The 13,367-nt window shown below is 45.1% G+C and overlaps 2 protein-coding genes across 2 annotated transcripts in view; one reads left to right on the forward strand and one right to left on the reverse strand.

The window, feature by feature from the left end:
• Window positions 1–13,367, reverse strand: part of TOX2 (TOX high mobility group box family member 2) — a 188,902-nt gene that overhangs the window by 65,679 nt on the left and 109,856 nt on the right. The window lies entirely within an intron of this gene.
• LOC139599561 (dynein axonemal assembly factor 8-like) lies at window positions 3,050–13,082 on the forward strand. The gene is made up of 8 exons (XM_071446904.1): window positions 3,050–3,196; window positions 6,324–6,437; window positions 7,098–7,583; window positions 10,224–10,320; window positions 10,661–10,799; window positions 11,673–11,819; window positions 12,188–12,265; window positions 12,983–13,082. Exons 1-8 carry the CDS (start codon window positions 3,050–3,052, stop codon window positions 13,080–13,082), a joined length of 1,308 nt encoding a protein of 435 aa, XP_071303005.1.

Consider the following 13,367-nt stretch of genomic DNA (forward strand, 5'->3'; position numbering starts at 1 on the left):
AAAGCTATTACTCCCTCTCAGTGGTTGCCAGGCAACAAGAAATATTAATAGCAGCTTTTATTAGCTTAGCTTTAGCAGTGGAGTACCAGAATGAGAAAATGGAAAACATAAATGTGTTACATAAATCTTTCAACCTTTCAGGGTTTGTGTTAGTCTCTGTTTTCATAATGATTTATTGAAGTGATGGTTCATTTATGAGAAAAAGGAGTGTGAAATAAGAAAACGGAACATTACCCTGAAGGACTGTTTGAAAATAAATAATTATAGAAGGTGAGGAAAAGCTGTTTAAAACCATTTTTCTGAGTTTTATAAAATTTAAAAAGACATATTTCTTTCATTTATTGCCTCTGAGAAAAACACTAGCAGGGAATTGCAAACAGGGCTCTGCTTAATACAAAGAACCCTTCATGTAGGGTTGTGTTATTACCATTTTCCACCTCATGTTTGGGAGTTTAGTTTTTAAATACTGAACCATTAATAAACAGAAAGCCAAATTAGTCAAAACCTTAAAGCTCACAACACAAAATTGCCAGTGAAAACTTATCCAGGACTGAAACAAGGGGAACTCAGGGAAGTTTTTGCTGCTGGTGACCTGAGCAATGCTCTTGTTGGTTTGTTTATTTATAAAGGCTCTTCTGAAGAGCAGCAACTTGCTTTGAAGGGCAATGCTGCCTGTACACTACACTGGAGTATGGATTATTTTAAATAACTTATTTTAGCAGGCAGTGACTCAAAATTATTGAAATATTGATGCATTGGAAGGATTTGCCCACAGCATGTAAACCACTCTGCCTGCTGGGATCGTGGATTTCCAGCGGCCTGGAGGAAAGGCTGGCACAGCTTACTTGGTTTTGGTGACAACATTTAATTGACATAAGGAGTTTTTTACAATAAGGGTGGTAAAATCTGCCACAGGTTGTCCAGAGCAGCTGTGGCTGCCCCATCCCTGAAGTGTCCCAGGCCAGTTTGGATGGGGTTTGGAGCAATCTGGGTTCTGGCCTTGCAATCTTGCTGCAGGACTGTGGTGTTTGTGAGGGTCCCCAGGACCAGGTGAGAGATGAGAATTTGAGTCCATGTTCTCAGAAGGCTGATTTATTATTTTATGATATGATATGATATATTATGTTAAAAGAATGCTATACTAAAACTATACTAAAGAAATACAGAAAGGATACATCAGAAGGCTTCACAAGAATGATAATAAAAACCTGTGGCTCCTCAGAGCCTCAACACAACTGGACCATGATTGGTCATTAAATTAAAACAATTCCCATGGAACCAATCAAACATTCACACATTGTTGGTAAACAATGTCCAAGCCACATTCCAAAGCAGCAAACACAGGAGCAGCCATCAGATAATTGTTGTTTTCATTCCTCTCTGAGGCTTCTCAGCTTCCCAGGAGAAAATCCTGGGCAAAGAGGATTTTTCAGAAAACATCATGGTGACACAGGACAACCTCACTCTAGGCTGGTGAGCACCAAGCTTGTCCTTGGAGCCTACAGCATCCCAGGAATGCCCATCCCAGCTGTTTTTGGGAAAGGGCTACTTTTCCTTTCCATTTCTCACGTGGGACACAGGCAGCTGGGTTCCTGCTGGTTTATTTTACTGCTCTCTGTTCCACACCAAAGCCCCGTTGTGTTGGGAAGCAGCTGTTCAAAGTCAACTGAAAACTTCTGGAATTTCAGGGTGGCACTCACCTTTCTTCTACAATTCACCCCCATTCACCATTTTACTCCCTCACCTCTACCTAAACAGGTTCCCCAGCTCATTGGAAATGTGACATTTTCCACCATGGATGTTCCTTTTTGCCTTGGAGGATTTTCAGTATTTTTCAAATAACTCCGTTCCGCTCAACAAACTGAAATGAAACCTTTCAGGCTGTGGCTGAAGCCTTTCTGCCCTTGCATCAGCTTGCTGTGAGCATAAAAAGGCACCCCAGTGGGCTGAATGAAATGTTAGTGCCTTTAGAGGAGCCACAAAAATCTCTCATCTTGAGAAGCAACGGGAAGGGGCAGACACGGCGAGAGGTGTCAGTCTCTCCAACCAGCTCTGTTACACCTACAAAGCTCATGTTGGCTCACAGGAGCAGCCACATGCCCAACAGGATGCTGGGCACATGCCCAAAGGGATGCTGGGCACATGCCCTAAAGGATGCTATCCACATGCCCTAAAGGATACCCAAGAGGATGCTAGCCACATGCCCTAAAGGGTGCTAGCCACAAGCTCAAAATGATGCAGCCACATGCCCAAAAGGATACCCTAAAGGATGCTAGCCACAAGCTCAAAATGATGCAGCCACATGCCCAAAAGGATGCCCTAAAGGATGCTAGCTACATACCCAAAAGAATGCTAACCACATGCCCAAAAGTATGCTAGCTACATACCTAAAAGGATGCCCTAAAGGATGCTTCCCACATGCCCTAAAGGGTGCAGCCACATGCCCAAAAGGATACCCAAGAGGATGCTAGCCACATACCCAAAGGGATGCTAGCCACATGCCCAAAAGGATGCAGCCACATGCCCAAAAGGATGCTGAGCACATGCCCTAAAGGATGCCCTAAAGGATGCTAGCCACATGCCCAAGAGGATGCAGTGACATGCCCTAAAGGATGCCCTAAAGGATGCTTCCCACATGCCCTAAAGGATGCCCTAAAGGATGCTCTAGCCACATGCCCAAAAGGGTGCCCTAAAGGCTGCTAGCCACATGTCCTAAAGGCTGCTAACCACATGCTCAAAAGGATGCAGCCACATACCCAAAAGGATGCAGCCACATGTCCTAAAGGATGCCCTAAAGGGCAAAAATTTCTTTATAAATGAGGGGCCAAACTGCCCTGGGGTGTGTGTGGTGAGTAGGGCAGACAACTCTCAGCCCTTTCTGAACTCAGGTGCAAAGGAATAGCTCCAAAAATGCAGAATTTTAACATTTCCTGCTGGAAGTGCTGGCAATTCCTCACACACTTTGTCCTTGTTTTGCACTGATGTTATCTCATGTTTGGAGAGGTGTCCTTAAGCTCATCTTTCCTCTGCTTGAAAGGAAGCTGTCCCAATGGCCTCAGAAGCACCAAGGGAGGATGCAGAACTTGCAGCTGAGCCTCCTGCAGCTCCTGTGCAGGGGGACAGGACATTCCAGTGGGGATCCATCCTTGCTGCAGTGAAGGACCAGCTCCCATCCCTGGACTCCGACTCCTCCACAGTAAGCACTGAAATTCTGCCTTTCTTCTCTCTGGATCATGGAAAAAAATCTCCCAAAAGCAAGAGCAGGTGACCTTATCAGGCATTTTGGGGTGGCTGGTGTGCTATCCTGGGTGGGCTGCCTGTCCTGACTATAGAACACTGTGTGTTAATCCACAGCCCTCTGGATTATCCTTAATTATCAGAGTGGAATTGCTACCTCCTCTCCCTGTATTCTTTGGATTCTGCCCCACCTGCAGAGCTGCCTCCAGCCCTGGGGCCCAGCACAGACTTGGAGCTGCTGGATCCAGTCCAGAGGAGGCTCCAGGATGATCAGAGGGATGGAGCAGCTCTGCTGGGAGCCAGGCTGAGACAACTGGGATTGTTCAGCCTGGAGAGGAGAAGCTTTGGGGTGATCTCATTGTGGCCTTGCAGGGCCTAAAGAGGCTCCAGGAGAGCTGGAGAGGGACTGGGGACAAGGCATGGAGGGACAGGACACAGGGAATGGCTCCCACTGCCAGAGGGCAGGGCTGGATGGGATATTGGGAATTAGGAATTGTTCCCTGGGAGGGTGGGCAGGCCCTGGCCCAGGGTGCCCAGAGCAGCTGGGGCTGCCCCTGGATCCCTGGCAGTGCCCAAGGCCAGGCTGGGCAGGGCTTGGAGCACCTGGGACAGTGGGAGGTGTCCCTGCCATGGCAGGGCTGGGAAAAGATGGGCTTTGAGGTCCCTTCCCAGCCCAAACCATGCTGGTATTCCATGATATCATGGATTATTATGTACTTGAGGCTGGTTCTCCACAAGACATGTTGCTTTTTTGTGCTTTTTACCTGCCAAAGAAGCATAATTGCAGAAACCTTTTCATATGAGGTGTGAGACTGAGAGGTGTTTTGCAGTGTTCACTGGTGCAGGTTTTTCACTTGCTGGGTCTGGGCCAGGCTGTTCTTGGCTGCTGAAATCTCTGCTCACAGGACAGCATTGCTCTGGTGCTCCTCTCTAGTCCAAGATGCTCTGGCATCGACTTTTATGAGGGTGTAATGTGTCTCAAGATTTGATTATTAGTGGCATTTTGTCCAAATCAGAACATTGTGTTAATTTTCAAACATGTATATAGTTGAAAAACATTTTGAACACAGAAAGGATGTATTTTATCCCAACTTATTGTAGCCATTAATGGTACAGGGGAGATTGTGAGATGTGAAAGAGCCAGAAATGCCTCCAGGGGGTATTTATTTATTCTTTATTATTATTTAATTTTTATATTAATTAATTATTATTTAATTTGTATTTATTATTTATTATTAATCAATTATCCAAAGCAGTATGAGCTGCTGGATAAAATGTTTATGGGGATTCCATGACTTGGGTTCTGCACCTGGATCTGTCACTGTCATGCTGGACAAGCCACATTCCCTCACTGTTCTGAGTTCCCTCTACCCACACTGTTTTAATTATTTACAACAACCCTTGCCTGTTAACATGTGTCTCTGTAGTACAGATGAAGGCCCAACACTGAAATTATTTGTAGGTTTTCTTGTTGAGTAAATTACAACCAGGCTAAGGCAGAGGAGCATCTTCAGATTTTGGGTCCAAACACCATTGAATAACCCCAAATCATGCTGAAAAATTTTTTCACTCTTTACAATCTCCAAATTCTCTGTTTCTATCCCACATGGAAAAGATTTCCTGCAGAAGGAACTGAGGCAATCTGTCTGGCACTTCATTTGCATTCAGAAGATCTGGTTGTGTAATCCCTGTCCTGCTGAGGCTGCAGTTCCAGGGCTGCACCTTTGTCCGAGGAGTTTCCAGTGGGAAAGATCCATTTGTGCATCCAAGAGCTGTCACCTGAACGTGCTCTGCTCCCACCTCCAAAAATGGCACTCACAAACAGGGTTTATGCCCTGAAGCCCTTCCATTACCCTGAAATGCAATTTATTAAGAGGAAAGATGTTCTGTTGCAGTTGGGTTTGTGTTAATGACACCAGAGAGGATTCTCTGCAGTGTGAATTCCCAAAAATGCACACTTGCAAAACAAAGGGACAAGCAGGAAAGCTGTGTCCTGACTGCTGAGGAGGTGCTTAATCTCCTTTTGGTGTCCATGCATAAGGATTCATCTCCAATGCATATCTGATGTTTAAAAAAGGGATTTTTCAGAGCTATTTAAATGCTGCCCAACCAAACCCAGATGCTGTTTGCATTCTGAACAGGAATCAGGGCAATGAAAAGCCTTCATGGCCCTGCCTGGCCTCACCTCAGCTCTGGCCCTTCACTCCCTCTCTGGGCTATGTTAGGGGAGTTTTGGTTTCTAGTTATGGTCCTGCCTGAGCCAGACTTTCACCTGTGAATTGAAAGTTTTCAGTCTTGATCTCTGCCCAGCCTCATCACTGCAATACTGCCCAAGGATCTGGAGCTGTGCCTCAGGCTGGTTGCTCCCCCTGCTCTGTCCTGCTTGTTCCTCATGGGTGCTGTGGGACTGGGCTTTGCCTGGTGAGGCCTTGCCTTTCCAGTCCCTGAGAATCCCAGAATGATTTGGGCTGAGGGATCTCAAAGCTTATTGAGTTCCACCCCTGCCATGGCAGGGACACCTCCCACTGTCCCAGGCTGCTCCCAGCCCTGCCCAGCCTGGCCTTGGGCACTGCCAGGGATGCAGGGGCAGCCCCAGCTGCTCTGGGCACCCTGTGCCAGGGCCTGCCCACCCTCCCAGGGAACAATTCCTAATTCCCAAGATCCCATCCAGCCCTGCCCTCTGGCAGTGGGAACCCATTCCCCCTTGTCCTGGCACTCCAGGCTCTTGTAAATATTGAGCAGCTCTGCTCCTGCCTCTCTGATGGTGAATGAGGCAGTGCAGAGAATCACTTGGGAGATAGAGAACTTCCCACACTCTCCATTGCTTTTCTCAGCAGGATGTTTGTCATCAGCCTCCATGGGAATTTGATGTTTTACATGTTTTTTACATTTGGAGCTTGCTGAAATGTGGGGTTGGTGACTCTTGGGTTACCAGACTGTCTAGCAAAGGTGTGACTGCAAGGAAACTTCTTGTCTCTGCACTTCAAGAGGTGCCAACATGGGAGCTGTCACTGCAAACCAGATATTCCAATATCAGTGAGCATTGCAGTCTCCTGTTGAATTTCTCTGTTTTTTTCTGTTTGCAGTCTGATTGTGAGAGTGATGAGGAGCTTTTCATCTTCCAGCGGGACCTGCCCAACTTAATTCCAGACCTGTCAGAGGAACTGATGATGTTTTCCCTGGAAGACTCCCAGGAGCAGGTTGGGACTGTTGTGTGTGGGCTGTCCTGTCACCCCTCTCTTCTGGCTGTCCCCAGTGTGAGCAGCTGCTGATGTCTCACCTATTTGTCTGAACAGGAAAAGTTTTGTCCTCAGTATTTCCTCTCACTAGAAAATATAACCTTTTTTCTCTTTTTGCAGTGGCCCTTTAAAGTTTTCTCTGTTCTTGAGATTTTGGACCTTTTTTGTCCCATCTCTTGGTAGTTTTTATTGTCCCTTTACTGTTTTTCTTTCCTGTGCTCTAATTCCTGTGCAATCATTTTATGTGTCCAGAAAATGAATTAGGACAGTGCAGGAAAGAGGAAAAGTATGAAGTTTACTCTTTGAACAGCTTTCTGGGATAAAATAATCACATTGTTTCCTCAGTGAAGATAAATCCATGAAATCACAGTATGGTTTGGATTGGAATAATGAGCACATGTAAGAAAAAGTAATTTAAAGGATGTTTAGCAGTTCCTGAAATCAAAGTTTTTGGAAAGTAAACAGCCTCACTGTTTTCCATGAGGGATGTGGTGTGGGTTGTTTCCATATGGTGTCTGAGTTGGAGCTGTTGCCTTCCAATTACTCTGTTTTGGTTTTTTATCCTCTTCCAAAGCTCAGGGAGATTGACTTTCTCTGTGTTTGTGCTTTCTCTACCTGTAGCAAATCCAGGAGACAGAAAGACTTCCATGGGAGATCTGGAACGAAGACCTGGAAAGTTTTGACTTTCAGGAAAAAACAGATGGTGCCCAAATCATTGCAGAAGAAGATGTACAAATGATTAAAAATGAGGCTCCTGAACCTGCCAGCCAGACTGAAGAAATGCCAAGCCAAAAGAGAGTTGTTCTTGAAGAGTGTCCCTCAGATTCCACAGATCACCTTGAGGAGAAAGAAATGGGCAGGACACAGGCCAAGGAAGGAGCAAACTCCTGGCCTAACACAGCAGTGTGTGTGCAAGAGCTGTACAGTAAAGAGGAGAGAAAAAAGCTGATAGAGACAAAGATACTGTCCAAGATCCTTGTGGAGCCATCCCCAAAGCAGGATGTCAGGCCTCCCTCTCATGGCATCAACAGCAGCCTAGGAAGATTTGCAAAGGCAGAAACCTCCTCAGCTGAGCATCTTGGAGAAGTGATCCATTTGTCACTGCAGGCAAGTGGCCCTTATAAAAGAAATATGCCAGAAATAAAATAATAATGTGCAGGTGGGCTGGGGCACAGTGCAGTGCCTGCATAACCCCACTGCAGTGAGCAGCTGAGGTCCCAGTTTGACACTCCACAGGGCTGGGTGCTACACAGGTACCAAAAGCTGTCCCAGAGCAAGTCCAAACCATGGCAAAAGCTGCTGCAGATAACCAACTTAGACATAGGAAAAATTACTGCTAGAAACAAAAGGTACAAGGAAATTAGGTGAGTAGTCAAGGCCACAACTACTCTGAAAGGACTTAACCTAAGCACAAAGCTGCTATTTTAAATTTTATTTTTGTGAAATAATGCCCAAACTTATCTTGTAACATACTCCCCAAATACTCTAGAGCACTGGATTTCCCAGGGTTTCCCAGTTCAAGGAGTTCAGTTTAATACCATCTTTACTTGTGTTCAAAGGAGATGCACATTCAGCCTGCTAGAACTTCCATGTCCCTTCTTAATGTAAGAAAGGAACACAGGAGAGATTCAAGAATGACTAAGGAGATCAAGCTGGTCATGGCCCATAAGGCTGAAGTCAGAAAATACAGATTATTTGGGTTACTTTGTTAGATTCAAGTAATTGTCAGGAAAAAGCACAGCTAATCAAGGTGATATTTGTCTGCTAAGCATCAGAAATTCAGGAGAGCATAACAAATCATACCAGAGAATACAACTTTACTACCAAAGATTCCACAAGAAATTGCAAAATACAGCTTAGCTCTGAGTGCTCAGAGCATAAATAAAACTTTCATTAGGAACTATGGAAATGATGGTCAAATTCTGGCTATTTTCCAAAAGAGCTGATGCACACACACACAAACCCCCATGGAAATGGATCTGCAGCAAGGTCCATGAACTGTTAGGGAAGCCAACCATAGCATCTGTCCCTGGGAAGGCAAGAAGTTTTTCAGGTCCCAGGCAGAATTGCATTAAACCAGGGAGCTTTCCTGGCCTTCCAGTGGGGTGCTGGAGGTGAGGAGGGGTTTAGGGTTGTTCCTGAAGTCCTAAATCTCACCCACCTAAGGCAGGTGGGATGAGCAGCTCAGTGTTAGCTGGAATGTGGCTCAGAGTCAGGGGTGGTTTTCTTCAGCACTGAGTTACAGATCTGCCTGTACTGATTTTTAAGTTCATTAGAACTTAATCAGCACAGAACAGGTCCTGATCTTTCTGTTCAAAGCTTTCCACAGGTCAGAGTACAGATGTTTCCCTTCCCCTTTCATGTATTCACAGAAATGAACTTTTTGATGTTAGAGCAGTTCCAGTCCAGGCAAATCATGCAGCTGCTGGCCTGTGAGTTAAATTGTGCTGCATCATTGAAGGACATCTTTTTCAAGTGGGTCTGGATGTAATTCCCAGCTCACCTCACAGAATTCAGTCTCTGTTAATTCAGGAAGCACTACTTGCCTTTCAGAGCCTGTTTGATGCCAGTGACTTCAGTGAGCTGAAGTCTGGTGCTTTGGGGTGAGTTCTGAGAGGCTCAGTGTGTTCTCACTTTCATTTGAAAGGGGTTGTTGCTCCCCAGCTCAGCCAGGCACCTCAGTTTGTGTCAAGTGGCTAAACCTAATATACAGTTTCTTCTTGATTCCTATCAGTTAATTTGATTTTTTTTTTCTTAAGTTCCTTTCTGTATTAGAAATGGAATTGTGCAAACCTTCACTTCCATTTCTTCTGGACCTTCTGGAACTTAAACCAGTGCTGCAGTGTTAGAATAGATCTAATCAAGGTTCAGATATGTGTGAAGATTTATTGCTCAGGAAGGAGGGAGAACCTTCTCTTCAACAAGAGGGGCAGATGCTGGAGGTTTTACAAGGTGAAACTGCTGGGTTTGGAGGCTGCTTCTTCTTTTTTAAAGGCCATGAGTGGTTGTGTTAAATGCATGTTTGTGGCAGTGGTGTCATTGTCACGACTCACAGCCCCCTTCCTTTCAATAAAACTCATAAGCACTTTGTATTTCTGGTAATATTTCACATGGGTGTGGATTCTTTTCATTAAAACTTCAGTTTATATAAATTATTATAAATAATATTCAGAGGGGAAAGCAATGAGTGGTTTAAATGCATGTAGACTCTGATGGCAGCCTCTTGCACCTGAGTCAGGTGAGTGTGCCCTCAGCCAGGAATTCAGAGCAAGGAAATAAAGGATCCTCTCTTCAGCCTGGGGTGAGCAGCTGTGAGATATCATCTGATACTGACTGTACCCACAGCAATGGGAATTTACCCTGCTCAGAAACTGGAGGGGGAGGAAAAGGCTGATCTCAAAGAGCTGAAGAGCCACAAGTCCTTCTCCTGTGGGTGGCAGTGAGAAGTTCTCACATTATTCAGGATCAGAATGCACATGCTTGGCCTTGTGTCAGGCCACTTTTTAATCTGTTCCACTGTCTCCAGTGATCTTTTGAAGTCCTATCAAAAGGGTTCGTGATTCTCAGAGAAGGAGCCTCAGCAGAAGCAGCTGAAGCAGCTGGAGGGATGCAGTGTCTGAAGGGATGTAATAAATGCATTTCTTTCCTTACAGCACTTCCTCTGGAGCTGCTGAAAGCAAGCTGGCACTGAAATTAGGGGTGGTCTTTTGGGAGTCAACTTTCCATCACGTTTCTCTTGTCTTTCAGACATTTGAAAAGTGGAATGTAGACAAGAATCTTGAGGAGCTGGAGCAGCAGGGAGATAAAACTCGTGCAGAAGTTGCTTTCTTCCCAGCAGATTATGGTAATGTCACTAGTTGAAAGTGCATAAAAATAAATAAAACTCAGGTTCCTGTATTTAAGTTATTCCCTGCAGCATAATTCTGAATGCAGAAATCATAGTGGGGTTTTTAAATGCTTCTAAAACATGTTTAATTAGCTTCCCTCAAGATTTCATCTGGGTTTCTCAGCCTGAAGCCAGTGCTTCACAGCCTGCCATGGGCCAGACAAGCCAGTTACAATATTATCTTTATCCTTCCCCTGCTGCCAGGCTCTAGGAACAGGAACAATGTGAATATGGGGAATATTGGGTGATTTCATGGCAGAAGATCACAACTGATGATTATTTTGTTGCTCTTCCACAGAGGCCTTCAGGAGGAAGTGTGAAGAGGAGCTCATGGAAAGGCTGGGAGAGCTGTGTGCCAGGCAGCCCAGGGCAGTGTCCCCTCCCTGTGAGAGGCCACCAGCCAAGCTCTGCTCCCTCCAGGGACAGCAGGACAATCAGTGAGTCCTTTTCTGTCACATATCCCAGCTAATCCTGGCTGCCAGAATGGATACTGGGCAACTCCTGGTCTTCCACAGGGGTTTATCTCTGTAGCCTTGCAGGAAGCTGATACTGGAATTGGAATCCTTCATTTCCCTTTGATGACAAACACCTTGGCATTCTCTATCAACCTTTGTCTAAACCTTACCAGGCTCTTGGGATAAATGGGAAAGGCAGGAAAATGAGGCTAAGCCAATTATCCTGCTCAGCTTTTTTTGTCATTTAGGCTACTAATTTCTTTTACTGGTACCTCAATTGAGCAAAAATACACAGGATGGTTTTCTGTGGGTATCAGTGGAGATGTCAGTGCTTCTTGGAGGTTTCTGTGTGAAGGAAAAGCATTTTCAGGCTGTTCAGAGGGAGCAACATCAATGGTGGCAGCACAGAGGAAATAATGAGTGAAAGAGTGGAGAGGAAGGTGGGAAATACCCTCATTGCCAGAGCAGGCTGAGCCACTAGGATGATTTGCACTTTGTATGCCTGGGAAGATGAAATGGAATTGCCAGAAGAGGCAGAGAGGAAAGGGGAACTCGTTCTTACACTGAGATGTTAAAAGTTGTGATCTCTCTGGTGCCTGCCTTTGTTCTCCAGAACAATTTGGTGGTGTCACATTTTGAGAACTAAATATCCCTCTTCATCCTGCCTGTGATCTGTGCTGCTGGGGGAAGCTGAATCCTGGAATTCTGATTGCAGGCAGAAGCAGAGTTGGAATCTGTGTGGCAGCCAAGCACAGAGCTTCTTTCTCAGTCCAGTTTTGATCCTGAGGCACTCCCTGCAGGTTTCCTTGGGTGGATAAGGCAGAGGATGTGCTGAGATGTGTTTTCTGTGTGTAGGGATGCTGCCTTGCTGTCATCCCCACCAAGTTCTCTGAGGATGGGCAGGATGAGTTTCCAGGACCTGCCAGAACGTGCAACTGTGTTCATAGATTTGAGAGATGCTGAGCCACCAAAGCCAGTGACAGTCCCTGAAGAGGAACAAAGGTAACTCCTGGCTTTATTGGGAGTGAGAAACAAGTAATAAAAGTGAGAAACAAAACCTTGCTGAATGTCATGCAATGAGATGTAACTTTAAAAATGTTCTTTCACACCTCTGTCATAAGGAGAAACCTTGTAGCTAATAAACAGCAACTAGGTAATAAACAGGTAAACATTTTGTTCTAGTTGCTTGAATATTTGAATTTTCTTTTTGCTAGAGTAATAGTGTGAAGGACTCTCCATAACATCCAGTAGATCTTCCCTGGAAGTATCTCTCTCTTTTTCCTCATTTTCTAAATTTGCATCTTAGAAATGACCAAGAGCCAACGCTCAGCTAGAACAGGGTTAATTAGTATGGTTTGATTGTTTCACAGTGCAAGTGACAGCTCCTCCTCCTCCTCCTCCTCTGAAGAAGAGACTCTGACAATTCAGGATGAAGCAGAAAGGAGAATGTAAGTTTCCCTACCAGGACTGTTTTCCAAGTGATATGATGTTAATTTTTTCTGAAACTAAAATGATTGCCCTAACAATGATCAGACTGAAAGTCTGTGTACTTAAATATTGTCCCTCCTGGTCTTCATAGCAGAAAAAAAAAAAAGCACAGTAATGAAAGTGCTCCAGTGTGGCCCCAGGAGGTCACTCTTTTCCTGTTGCATGGTGAAGCTACCAAAGGTAGAGAGTTGTTGATTCTTGAGGCAATATTTGCACCTGTCCAGCTGCTTGGTCCAGCTCAAAACACATCCAGAGGTGCCCTGGGGGCTGGAAAATGTGAGTTTTTCTCCAACCCTCTGTGAGTGACACCAGAACCATGTTTGACAAGCCTCAGAACCAAACTTTGGAGATGTTGTAGGGAGTTGAGTCAGACAAACCTTTACTTTTATAAATAATAAAATAGGCTAGAATGGATAGAGATTTAAAGAGAATATTGACTACATTGTATGGACAGGGACCCTCCCAGTTCTCCTTAACTGGAGGGGAAAGGGGAGAGAGTGGGATGGGTGGAATCCTAAAGTGTAAACTCCTCAACATGCACAGATGTCAGCTTTTTCTTGCCTAACTCCTGGATTCATATCCATAGGTTATGAGACATTTGTTTAATGTGAAGCAGAGGTGTCAGATTTAAGCACCCTCCTGCACTCATGCTCTGGGTTCCATCTGGAATTCTGCAGCCTGCAAGTTCACAGCAGAGCAGGGGACAAGCAGAACCTGTGTCTTCTTGTGCCAGCCATCTACACTTCTTCTAATGCTTTGGAAGAAGAGGTGATTTGACAAACAATGAGCCCAACAAGAAACCCAAACAATGTAATTTAGAACATCTAACCCAAAACCTGTGAAAGGCAGGGACAAGGGGATGCTTGAGGAACTCTCTGTGGCACTGACACAACTTCAGCTGTTCCATCAGTGTAAATCTGCAGTGATGAAGAGCAGAGCTTGGATTTTGATTCACCTTCATGTTGCTAAAGAACATGCAGAGATGTAATGCCTGGCAAATGCTGCTCAGTTCTGGTTGTAAATAAGAAATGCTCTTGGTCTCAAGCAGGGTGGGATTCTGAT

This window comes from Agelaius tricolor, unplaced genomic scaffold (genome assembly GCF_023055355.1).
Source record: "Agelaius tricolor isolate 1412-34295 unplaced genomic scaffold, bAgeTri1.0.p SCAF_23, whole genome shotgun sequence".
Taxonomy (NCBI): Eukaryota; Metazoa; Chordata; class Aves; order Passeriformes; family Icteridae; genus Agelaius; species Agelaius tricolor.